The 13,176-nt window shown below is 35.6% G+C and overlaps 1 protein-coding gene and 2 long non-coding RNA genes across 4 annotated transcripts in view; all 3 read left to right on the top strand.

The window, feature by feature from the left end:
* Window positions 1-2,370: 2,370 nt before the first annotated feature.
* Window positions 2,371-13,176, top strand: part of pde11al (phosphodiesterase 11a, like) — a 37,149-nt gene continuing 26,343 nt past the window's right edge. Inside the window, exons 1-2 of the mRNA XM_065261348.2 lie at window positions 2,371-3,163; window positions 3,882-4,040. Coding sequence (XP_065117420.1) covers window positions 2,390-3,163; window positions 3,882-4,040 — 933 coding nt within the window. The 5' untranslated portion in view covers window positions 2,371-2,389. The remainder of the gene's footprint in view (window positions 3,164-3,881; window positions 4,041-13,176) is intronic.
* On the top strand, window positions 5,851-12,337 carry LOC135743569 (uncharacterized). Of its 2 annotated transcripts, none has more exons than XR_010530541.2 (5): window positions 5,851-6,149; window positions 11,070-11,126; window positions 11,267-11,328; window positions 11,616-11,677; window positions 11,837-12,337. It is a non-coding gene; the product is annotated as an uncharacterized lncRNA (long non-coding RNA). The 2 variants fall into 2 exon arrangements; XR_010530540.2 differs by lacking the exon at window positions 5,851-6,149 and adding an exon at window positions 9,177-9,483.
* On the top strand, window positions 7,861-9,046 carry LOC135743571 (uncharacterized). The gene is made up of 3 exons (XR_010530543.2): window positions 7,861-8,036; window positions 8,323-8,384; window positions 8,544-9,046. It is a non-coding gene; the product is annotated as an uncharacterized lncRNA (long non-coding RNA).

Here is a 13,176-nt window from a genome sequence, read left to right as displayed (position 1 = left end):
ATTCATTCCTTAGGATCCAAACAGGGATGAATTTAGAAGCCACCAAACACTTCCATGTTTTGCATTTTTAAAGACTGAGCACATGAGTAGTTACACGAGTAAGTATGGTGGCACAAAAAAAAAACGTGGCGATTTTTTTTAAGCAATGAAAACTGAATTGTATGGCGAAGAGCACTTAATTTGCAGCACTTCGACCTCGGGCGCAATAATATTGACGGAAGTTTGAGCGAGAGGGGGAGATGTCAGGAGTGATGATGTTACTGCGTGCCGAGGTCCAAGTGCTGCAAACTAAGTGCCACCACAAATGTCTATAAATAGTTTTTCGTATCTATGGCACGACTTTCTTTTTTCGTGGCATTTTATGTATTGCTTTCTTATTGTTTTTTCTTACCATTGTCGCTTGGGGTTGGAATCACTTTCTGTTACATTTTTAGACATGCTAACCGAAACCCCAACTTAAAAGCTATTTATAAAAATTTGTGTCGAGATACACGAAAAAGACATTCGTGCTCAAGGCATGAAAAAAGCTGAATTTCTGGCCATTGACCAGAATAAATTAATCAAATTTTTCTTGATTTTTGACTATACCACGACTTTCTGTGAGATCATGTTGCCGAAACATTTAGCCCGTCATGTGTTTGTAATTTCAAAATATGTGTTCGGCGCGTCATGTGAACCATATGCATCATGCTTTTTGTCAAAATAAGTGCCTGCTGCAGATGCGTCTAAAGGGTTTATGATAAAAGTGACACTTTGGTTTGCCAGATACTTGCTTAATCTCATTTGAAATCTAATTATAGGTTACTGTTAAGTGAGTGTCTTGCAAGTATTTGTAAAAGTGAGCGTCTCTTTTATCATAAACAGTTTCGACGCATGTGCAGCAGGCACTTATTTTGACAAGACACCTGATGTACATGGTTCACATGACACAACAAACACATATTTTGGAATGACAAGCAACGCACATGGAACTCTAACCATGGATTTATGTATATGTAAATATTTAAACACACGCTGCGAGGATCATAGAAATTACTTTGAGCTTATAAGCTGATAGGAAATATTGTTTCAAAGCAGACCTAATACACAGCCATGCCAGAAAAAAATAAAGCAGGTTTTTGCAGCATAAAAGCAAATCCACAGAGAGAGATAGTTCAGTTCAAATGAAAGCAGCCGAACAAACACATAATGTCTTATTCAGATGAAGTGAAGGTCTGTGTGGGTTTTTGAATGAAATGACAACTATTCAAAGAGGAGACGTGCAGTGATGAACTGAAACAGATGAAAAAATGAATTCCTACTCAGAATCAAATGGTCTCAATTAAATTCCCAAAGCTTTTCATACATTCTGGCCTGTCTATACCACCTTTAGTACTATACACATTCTCAGTTGGAGGCTACAATAAACTGTCAGAAAAAATTATCAAAAAATGCTCCCTGGCCTGTCACTGGGACAGTACCCTTTCAAAAAGCACACTTAAGAGTTCATTTTAGTACCTCAGAGGTACATATCGGAACCTAATGTATACACAAGTACATAATGGTTCATATCAGCACAGTTTTAAATGGTGCCTCCCCTGTGACATCCTGGGACTATACCAAACCCTTTCTGGGTTCATGTAACCCAGCAGCTGGGTTTGTCACTTTTCACTTAATGCTGGTTTGAAATTTTTAGAGAGTACAAAATAATATAGTAGTCAGAAACCAATTTCCAAACTATAAAATTTACAGGGATGCATTTTTGAACATTAAATTCACACTGAATGTTCTCAGACAAACAAAATGTTAATTCGACCTTTCATTATGTTGGAATTTTATTGTGGACATGTATAGATAAAATTGCTTCTTTAATGATAAATAAAAGCAGTCTGGTGCCACTTCAAAAGCCTTTAGCTTATTAGTGCTTAATGAAATAAAAGCACGTCTCTCTCTCTCTCTCTCTCTCTCTCTCTCTCTCTCTCTCTCTCTCTCTCTCTCTCTCACGCACACCCTTTTGCGCGCGACATAAAAGAAGCATAAAGAAAAATAATTTATTAAACTTCTCGTAGACTCAGTGAAAGAAGTATACAAATACAACATGAATGGTCATACAATAGATCTTTATACTTGCAAGTCCTCGATTGCTTTTCTAAGTTAATTTGGGCCACTAAAGCCCAGAATCTGCTTATTATACTTCAGCATCGTCATCATAAACATATTTATTTATTTCACTGGTAAACTCTACGAGCCTAATAAAATACGCGTGTGCGTGGTGGAAAGCTGGAGAGCAGCATATGGATTATGGATGTGTGAAGCGCATCAGTTCAGTGAGGTGAGGATTACTGTAGGTCCAAACGCAAGACGCTTAGGAAGATACGCATTTTAAAAAAATCTGCTTGGCTATATCAACATGACAACTTTTGATTTTTCGGACGTGGAGGCATTTCTAGACTGCCATCCCGAGCTTTTTGAGGAATATCTCATGAGGAAAGGAAAAAGTGAGACATTGAGCAGGTGGCCCAAAGAGCACCAACCGTCCAAAACCTCTCCGGTGGAAGAGAAGCGCGGAGTCGCCAGAGATCCGTTCTGGCCCACGAACCCAGACGGACTGAGGCGCAGATCGTCTCACATGGAGCTCCGCAGGAACTTTGCCCGGTCCAAAGCGATGACGGCGCACCGGACCTACGACGAGCACGTCAGTCTCACTGCTCACGAGTCCCATTCGAGCATGCGACGGCGCGCGCTCCTGCGGAAAGCCAGCTCGCTACCGCCGACCACCGCGCACATCCTGAGCGCGCTCCTCGAGTCCCGAGTGAACGTGCCTCAGTATGCCTCAAGCGCTATTGACTACAAATACCGACTCAAGGAGTCCAACGAGAGAGAGTTTTTCCTCGAGCTCGTAAAGGACGTTTCTAACGAGCTTGACATGACCAACCTGAGTTACAAGATTCTCATCAATGTGTGCATCATGGTGAACGCGGACAGGTGCTCGCTCTTCCTCGTCGAGGGTCCGTCTCATAAGAAGATCCTCGTGTCCAAGTTTTTTGACGTGCACTCGGGAACGACGGTCCGACCCTCCTCGAGCACCCTTGACTCAAATGAGGTGCAGGTTCCGTGGGGTAAAGGCATTATAGGCTATGTAGCCGAACACGGAGAAACAGTCAATATACCCAACGCATATGAGGTATAATTTGGGGCTGTACACTTTAAAGCAACTCTCCGTAAATTATAATGATATATAATTTTAATAATCTCATTTGCATTGGAACAAAATTAGAAAATACAACTTGGTTAAGATATTTATTTGTTCAAAAAGGCAAACAACATTGTATCAGGGAATAGGTTTGGTTCTAATGGCCACAGACACAGTACAAAAAGCGAAAAAGCTTACAGGAAACTGTACTATAGTTAATATATTGTTGATGCTCTCTCTCTTTTTTTTTTGATTACAGTAGTTATTCACTTGGGCCTTGACTTAGTCCTCCTTTAATTATTTTCAAGCTGATCTTAAAGGCACTACTGCAACATGTTTTTTATACATAATGTATTTGAGTAAAGGAAAAGACGTCTATTTTCCAAAGTTGGACATAACTTCTGATCATCAAGTGCAAAAAAGTAAAATGTTTAAATATTCAATCTGGGTTTAAATATTCGCCTGTTGCAGTTTATGCAGCGATTACAGCACGTTTATATAATTTAATTAAATATGCAATAATCAGAGACGACCAATAGTGCCATGAATGCATTATTTTGCTACTCTTTTTTCATGTTTCATGTTATTTCCACCTAAAATCTGAAAAAAAAAGTTTAAACAAGTTTGCCACCTAACCTAAATCCCAGATCCTTGAGTCGATAGATTTATACATCCAAACACAATATTGTGTCTCTTCTGTATTTTGCAGGATCATCGTTTCAGCGATGAAATTGACAAGTTGACTGGCTATAAGACTCAGTCTATTCTGTGCATGGCCATACGCAACAGTGATGGTGAGGTCATTGGTGTAGTTCAGGCCATCAACAGGAACCCCAGTGGAACTCCATTCACTGAAGATGATGAGAAGGTAAGCTATTGACTTCTTGCTGCTCCATCTACTGGATTTATGCCCATTTTATTTTCCAGGTGCCCACTACTACAGTGCCCAACTTTTAGCTGGTAATGAAACTTCAACGTGTAAAGATAATTGCGGTGATAAATCAAAAGAAATCCGAGAACTAACACCTTATAATACTTGCAGTAGTGGAGCAAAAGTATGGGAGGAGTCTTGGAATAGCTGATAAAATACTCATGAGCCATGTAAAGATTTATTCTCAAGGTCTTTTCTCATAACCTTATGAACAAAAGCACAAGCCAGTTGGAGCTCCGAGGTCATTTACCGTACAATTTAAGGCTAGATCATATTTTTTGATCCTCTTTAGTTTCTCAACAAGTTCTATTTTATGGTTCTTACAGAAGGAATATAAATACACCTGTGATGAGAAGTCGAAAATACCTGAAGAAATAGAAACCTTATTGTTTTCTCATTTTGGGTCTCATCTTTGTATTGCTCTTCAGTGGGTCATCATCACCATGGACAAAAAGGGGGTAAAAGCGACATGTTGTACCATTGAGATGCAGTCATCAAAAGAAAGGCAGGAACATTGCATGCATAGCTCTCTGCATTAAAGGCGACATTTCACAATATAAATCTTTGGTGTCCCCAGAGTACATAATGTGAAGTTTAGCTCAAAATCTATAGATAATTTATTATAACATGTTAAAATTGCCACTTTGTTGGTTTGAGCAAAAATGTCTCCGTGTCCTTTTAAATGCAAATGAGCTGATCTCTGCACTAAATGGCAGTACCGTGGGTGGATAGTGCAAATTAAGGAGCGTTATTACCCCCTTCTGACATCACAACGGGAGACAAATTTTAATGACCTATTTTTGCACATGCTTGCAGAGAATGGTTTACCAAAACTAAGTTACTTGCTTGTTCTTTTTCACATTTTCTGGGTTGATAGAAGCACTGGGAACCCAATTATAGCACTTAAACATGAAAAAAGTCAGATTTTCATGATTTGTCCCCTTTAAAACTGACCTTTTATTGTGACTCATCATGAATCAGAATCCGGAGCTTTTTCTTTTCTTTAACAATCTTTTTTACTAAACCTTTACCTTTGTTGCTTGAGAGGATAATACATCACATTTAATATTTTATTAATGAGTTTGCACCTAAGATAGAGCTGCGAGAAAGAAGATAAAAGAGTGCAGAAATTTAATGAGGCAATGACACATCCTTGACTTAAACCTGGGGAGCACAACAGCTCAGTCCTGCTCTCTGTACCATTGCTCAGATCTGAACGTAATTTTACTAAATGTCCAGCAGATGTAAGATTCAAGTTTGCATCACTCAGGCACTAAAAGCACAGTCTACAATTGATGAAGTAGTTATGTAACTGCTATAAACTTAAAGATTTAATAGGTGATTTTGGACATAAACATGTTTGATTATCCTGGTTAAAGAATTACAATCAAGTGATCGCTACATATATATATATATACACACACACATAACGTAGGCCTTTCCAACACTAATTAATGTCATTATTGTGTAAGTTAATGTTGTAAGTTAAAGGTGTAGTGTTAGACTTAACCTCAATTTTGAAATTCAATGAGAAGCTACGGTAGAAACCACAGGACAAGCATATCATCATCTTAGACAACGAAAGTACGAAACGCCCTCTGTAGAGCAGTTTTGTCCGTTTAGGGCTACTGTAGAGACACGATGGCGACATCCATATTAGGGGACCCTAATTTACGTGTTTGTAGATAAACACGTCTCATTCTAAGGTAATAAAAACAATACAGTTCATTATAAGGTTAATGTACACTGTTAGATGTCGCTGTAGATTTAGCAGTACATTACTGTAAAAATCCACAGTACTATACTGTATGTATACATTACAGTACAGTACTGCAGTTCATAATGCATTCTGGGTAAATTTGTTTGAGCGGGAAAATTTTACAGTATATTTTGGTCTTGATGTAACCTTGCTGTAGCCATTGCTGTAATGTGCCAGGTGTACTTGCAATAATCAGAGAAAGTGCGCCAACGTCAAATCACACAGAGGGAGAGAGAGCACAACTCCTGGCTGCAGCTGAAGGAGGACGATTGATTTCTGGCAGTTCGGTAAGTTTGAAATATTTCTGTTTCATGAAAACTTAATTTTTAGTTTAAGAATGTTGTCAATAGTTTGTCACAATATTGTTTTAAACGTGCAATGAGAGAGAAAAACGGTCGCCAACAAAGTTTCAATCTCCCCCAGAAAGTAAGCTTACACACAGATGTCTACCGCTGCTTTAACTCGCTTTACACCTTTTTTTTAATGAATATAGGGTTGTTTTAACTAAATTATGAGGGTTTTGGTGAGTTTATATTGTGTTGAAAGTGTGGTGACAATGAAACTATTTTTAACGAAATGGACAAAGACCACCCGCCAGCGCGGTCTTGCGGTCCCAGCATAACGGTCGTTTATCTCGGCGTTTCATCCGTTCAGTTAGCGTCAGAGAAAAGTATTAAGTTCGACTGTTTGGCAAGGCTGACTCGTGGTTGTAAACAGACAGGACTTGACACGCCGTACACATCATACTGTAGTACCGCAGTCCTCCTCCACAGAAGTGAAAACAAGAAACCTCATATTTAACTGGATACATGCATCGATTTCATCGCAGCTTTAACTTCGACCAAATATCATTCAGACCTGGGCTCCTCTTAATATCAGATGAACGAAAGGGATTGCCGCGCTTATTGTTGTTGTTATTAAGTTATATTACGGTATATCAGCAAAAGCAGAGAATATCTTCTCTAAAGCGTTTTACACGTCCAGTAAGTTGTCCAATACATTTTTATGGCATATTGTTTCCACCACTTCAGATGCATCACACGCTGTATATATAAGTTTCCAAAACACATCAAATCAATGCACGAAAAGAGAATGGGCTCCGCATTTACGTACCTTTGTCTTCTCGTCTCTGTCATCTGATCATTCATCTCTGGATGTAAAATAGTCCATTATAACATCGTGTAGGAAACTGGCATCACCAGGATTGCTCAGATTTAGGCGATCATGTTTATCTTTAAAGTGAGCAGCTAGCTACTAACTTGTTAAAAAACTTTGCGTGAAATAGCGTGTTACACCGCAGCCGGTCCGGGTAAAACATTAAAGGGACAGTCTTTTTACCTTATCACTATAAATCGCTATTTTCTTCACTAAACGAGACATTTTCAGAGATTTTCTGTAGACAAGATGTTATAATTAAAAAAAGACTTATTTAGATATTTAGATATAATATATAATATAACAACTAATATATATATATATATATATATATATATATATATATATATATATATATATATATATATATATATATATATATATATATATATATATATATATATATATATATATATATATATATATATATATATATATAATATTTATATATTTGTTTTACAACTGACTTAACACTTACAGTAATGTTTTATTTGTTAGCATAGCATGATATTAGATTTAAACACTTAATAGATTTTTAAATCAATCACTTTGTCTCTGCACAATGAACATTATCAAATATTATTAATGTTGTAAAATATATTGTTCATTGTTAGTTCATATTAGCTAAGGCATTACCAAATGTTAAGGAATAAACTCTTATAGTAAAGTGTTACTAAATTTTCTTTTACCATTTCCTTCACAATGTCTATTTATTTCTATGGCTAACAGATTTTGTAACATTTGTCTTTTTTACAGGCTTACCATTGCTTGTAAGCTGGATTGGGTAAGATGGATCATCTTTATAGGCACCAGGCAAGTACAGGATGTACAGTTACAAGTCATGTATTTTTTCGACTGCAATATTAAATGCTTTCACGTCACATGTAAAAGTACACAGGAATGTGGCTAATCACTTTTTATTTGTAGTTTACCTGAGTGTCATTGCACTTTTCAGGAGTTAAGGCAGATGTGGAGGCACAACGTGTGATACCAGACACACACCAAGCACATTATGTTCGGTAAGTTTGCACTTTACCACTACAGTTTCTTTAAATACCCATGTATACACTCATTCACTCATTCACACACAACACTGTAACACGACCATACACAACATGTACACAATTGTCTTAGTTTGCCATGTAGAAATATACAAACAGAAATATTCAGACTTTGGTTATAAGAAATTTAATTTAATAATTGTATTTATTTAGCAGAGGTGTCCCTGGACTTTATTGACAAAAGATTTTGTTTTCAGAATAAAAAGTTGTGTCCAAATCAGTAACAATTGTACTTTCTGTTCAGGACATTCAATCATGACATGATCCATGTGGATGCTGTCCATTGAGGAAAGAGTTTGTTCAGCGGTAAGTGAATCTTCTGTATTTTAGTGAAATTAGGTGTGGAACAGTAGAATAAGAGTAAAAGGTTTCAGAATAGGAGTAAATTCAAGGCTGAGTTAAATTTTTAAAGAATCTTTTTCTATCTTATATTTGTTGACTTAATGTTTATGATATTTCTAACAGGTTTCTGGATAGAATTAATTCCAAAGATGGGAAAAAGTGCACATCCAGACAAGGAGCAAGCAAAAAGACAAGGAACTTGGTGCAGAGAAAAGCTGTGGCCATTAACCCCCATGTGAACAGCTTCATGCAGTCCCTGATTGAGTTCGAATGGACGACTTCAAAGTAAAGGCCACTGTGGTCTGTCTGCCACAGTTTAATGCATTTATTTTTAGTGTTAAATGAAATTCAAGTAGAATATTTAAAACTATCGGCCAGTGTTGTTTTTACCCCAGTGAAATGTTACCTTTTAGTCGATGATGGACTTTAAACTGAAAACTTCAAACTATGGAACAGTGTTCTATTTGCCAGAGTTAAATATGTTACAGCAGGGGTCTCCAAACTTGTTTATACTTGTTGATTTTATTTTATGTTACTTGATTATATGTTTATTATTGTTTAAAATCTTGTTTTAAATATGTTTGTTTCAATTAAATGTTTTTTTAAATAAAATTTTGATACATACATTGCTTGGATTGCCTTTTAATTCATTATGTTTTAATTTAGCATTTTTACCATATTAATAACTATAGATTTAAACCTAAATCTCTAGCTATTTTATATAATATTATTGTATTAACTGTAATAAGTAATAAATAGTACACTGTTAGATGTCGCTGTAGATTTAGCAGCACTGTACTGTAAAAATCCACAGTACTATACTGTATGTGTACATTACAGTACAGTACTGCAGTTCATAATGCATTCTGGGTAAATTTGTTTGAGCGGGAACATTTTACAGTATATTTTGGTCTTGATGTAACCTTGCTGTAGCCATTGCTGTAATGTGCCAGGTGTACTTGCAATAATCAGAGAAAGTGCGCCAACGTCAAATCACACAGACAGAGGGAGCGCACAACTCTTGGCTGCAGCTGAAGGAGGACGATTGATTTCTGTCAGTTCGGTAAGTTTGAAATATTTCTGTTTCATGAAAACTTAATTTTTAGTTTAAGAATGTTGTCAATAGTTTGTCACAATATTGTTTTAAACGTGCAATGAGAGAGAAAAACGGTCGCCAACAAAGTTTCAATCTCCCTCAGAAAGTAAGCTCACGTTACACACAGATGTCTACCGCTGCTTTAACTCGCTTTACACCTTTTTTAATGAATATAGGGTTGTTTTAACTAAATTATGACGGTTTGTTGAGTTTATATTGTGTTGAAAGTGTGGTGACAATGAAACTATTTTTAACGAAATGGACAAAGACAACCCGCCAGCGCGGTCTTGCGGTCCCAGCATAACGGTCGTTTATCTCGGCGTTTCATCCGTTCAGTTAACGTTAGCGTCAGAGAAAAGTATTAAGTTCGACTGTTTGGCAAGGCTGACTCGTGGTTGTAAAACAGATAGGACTTGACACCCCGTACACAGCATAGTACCGAACTACTCCACAGAAGTGAAAACAAGAAACCTCATATTTAACTGGATACATGCATCGAACTCATCGCAGCTTTAACTTCGACCAAATATAATTCAGACCTGGGCTCATCTTAATATCAGATGAACGAAAGGGATTGCCGCGCTTATTGTTGTTGTTATTATATTACGTTATATCAGCAAAAGCAGAGAATATCTTCTCTTAAGCGTTTTACACGCCCAGTAAGTTGTCCAATACATTTTTATGGCATATTGTTTCCACCACTTCAGATGCATTACACGCTGTATATAAGTTTCCAAAACGCATCAAATCAATGCACGAAAAGAGAATGGGCTCCGCATTTACGTACCTTTGTCTTCTCGTCTCTGTCATCTGATCCTTCAACTCTGGATGTAAAATAGTCCATTATAACATCGTGTAGGAAACTGGCATCACCAGGATTGCTCAGATTTAGGCGATCATGTTTATCTTTAAAGTGAGCAGCTAGCTACTAACTTGTTAAAAAACTTTGCGTGAAATAGTGTTACACCGCAGCCGTCCGGGTAAAACATTAAAGGGACAGTCCTTTTACCTTGTCACTATAAATCGCTATTTTCTGCAGTAAACGAGACATTTTCAGAGATTTTCTGTAGACAAGATGTTATAGAATAATAATTAAAAAAGACTTATTTAGATATTTATATATAATATAACAACTATATATATATATATATATATATATATATATATATATATATATATATATATATATATATATATATATATATATATATATATATATATATATATATATATATATATATATATATAATGTTTTACAACTGACTTAACACTTACAGTAATGTTTTATTTGTTAGCATAGCATGATATTAGATTTAAACACTTAATACATTTTTAAATCAATCACTTTGTCTCTGCACAATGAACATTATCAAATATTATTAATGTTGTAAAATATATTGTTCATTGTTAGTTCATATTAGCTAAGGCATTACCAAATGTTAAGGAATAAACTCTTATAGTAAAGTGTTACTAAGTTTTCTTTTACCATTTCCTTCACAATGTCTACTTATTTCTATGGCTAACAGATTTTGTAACATTTGTCTTTTTTACAGTCTTACCATTGCTTGTAAGTCGGATTGGGTAAGATGGATCATCTTTAAAGGCACCAGGCAAGTACATGATGTACAGTTACAAGTCATGTATTTTTTGACTGCAATATTAAATGCTTTCACGTCACATGTAAAAGTACACAGGAATGTGCTGATCACTTTTTATTTGTAGTTTACATGAGTGTCATTGCACTTTTCAGGAGTTAAGGCAGATGTGGAGGCACAACGGGTGACACCAGACACACACCAAGCACATTGTTCGGTAAGTTTGCACTTTACCACTACAGTTTCTTTAAATACCCATGTATACACTCATTCACAATTCCCACACACAACACTGTAACACGACCATACACAACATGTACACAATTGTCTTAGTTTGCCATGTAGAAATATACAAACAGAAATATTCAGACTTTGGTTATAAGAAATTTAATTTAATAATTGTATTTATTTAGCAGAGGTGTCCCTGGACTTTATTGACAAAAGATTTTGTTTTCAGAATAAAAAGTTGTGTCCAAATCAGTAACAATTGTACTTTCTGTTCAGGACATTCAATCATGACATGATCCAGGTGGATGCTGTCCATTGAGGAAAGAGTTTGTTCAGCGGTAAGTGAATCTTCTGTATTTTAATGTAATTAGGTGTGGAACAGAAGAATAAGAGCAAAAGGTTTCAGAATAGGAGTAAATTCAAGGCTGAGTTTAGTTTTTTAAGAATCTTTTTCTATCTTATATTTGTTGACTTAATGTTTATGATATTTCTAACAGGTTTCTGGATATAATTAATTCCAAAGATGGGAAAAAGTGCACATCCAGACAAGGAGCAAGCAAAAAGACAAGGAACTTGGTGCAGAGAAAAGCTGTGGCCATTAACCCCCATGTGAACAGCTTCATGCAGTCCCTGATTGAGTTCGAATGGACGACTTCAAAGTAAAGGCCACTGTGGTCTGTCTGCCACAGTTTAATGCATTTATTTTTAGTGTTAAATGAAATTCAAGTAGAATATTTAAAACTATGGGCCAGTGTTCTTTTTACCACAGTGAAATGTTACCTTTTAGTCGATGATGGACTTTAAACTGAAAACTTCAAACTATGGAAGAGTGTTCTATTTGCCAGAGTTAAATATGTTACAGCAGGGGTCTCCAAACTTGTTTATACTTGTTGATTTTATTTTATGTTACTTGATTATATGTTTATTATTGTTTAAAATCTTGTTTTAAATATGTTTTGTTTCGATTAAATGTTTTTTAAATAAAATTTTGATACAAACATTGCTTGGATTGCCTTTTAATTCATTATGTCATGTCAAGGATAGCATTTTTACCATATTAATAACTATAGATTTAAACCTAAATATCTAGCTATTTTATATAATATTATTGTATTAACTGTAATAAGTAATAAATAGTATTTATGGGTCAATATAGACATTACAGTAAATTACTGTAAAAATAGACTACTGTAATAAAATATTGTAAAATTACAGTACAGTACTGCTTTGTAACTATACAGTACTAGTTTGTGTACTGTAAAATGGTATTACAGTACAGTACTGTAAAACCAAAATACAGTAACTTACTGGCAACCGTGCTGCCAGTACCGTACTGTAAAAATACAGGGAAATCGTTAACAGTGTATTTATGGGTCAATATAGACATTACAGTAAATTACTGTAAAAAATAGACTACTGTAATAAAATATTGTAAAATTACAGTACAGTACTGCTTTGTAACTATACAGTACTAGTTTGTGTACTGTAAAATGGTATTACAGTACAGTACTGTAAAACCAAAATACAGTAACTTACTGGCAACCGTGCTGCCAGTACCGTACTGTAAAAATACAGGGAAATCGTTAACAGTGTATGTTATATCGCATTTCTGTCAAGAGATCCTTCTTAAAGTTACACATTGCACCTTTAACAGTTGGAAATTACATAAAAAATCTGTACTGTAGGATCAGTGCTGAACTTTCCATACACTGTTTTCAATAGCAGTCAGCGTGTACTTTCACATATCATCCCCTCACTTTCTTTTTAAACAACTGATAGTTTCTCATTATTATAATGCCGTGCAGACTCTATTATAGTACACAGGCTATTGTGCTGT

Source organism: Paramisgurnus dabryanus, chromosome 13 (assembly GCF_030506205.2).
Source record: "Paramisgurnus dabryanus chromosome 13, PD_genome_1.1, whole genome shotgun sequence".
Lineage (NCBI taxonomy): Eukaryota > Metazoa > Chordata > Actinopteri > Cypriniformes > Cobitidae > Paramisgurnus > Paramisgurnus dabryanus.
The sequence above is the reverse complement of the archived record's forward strand: the minus strand, read 5'-3'. Positions and strand labels throughout refer to the sequence as shown.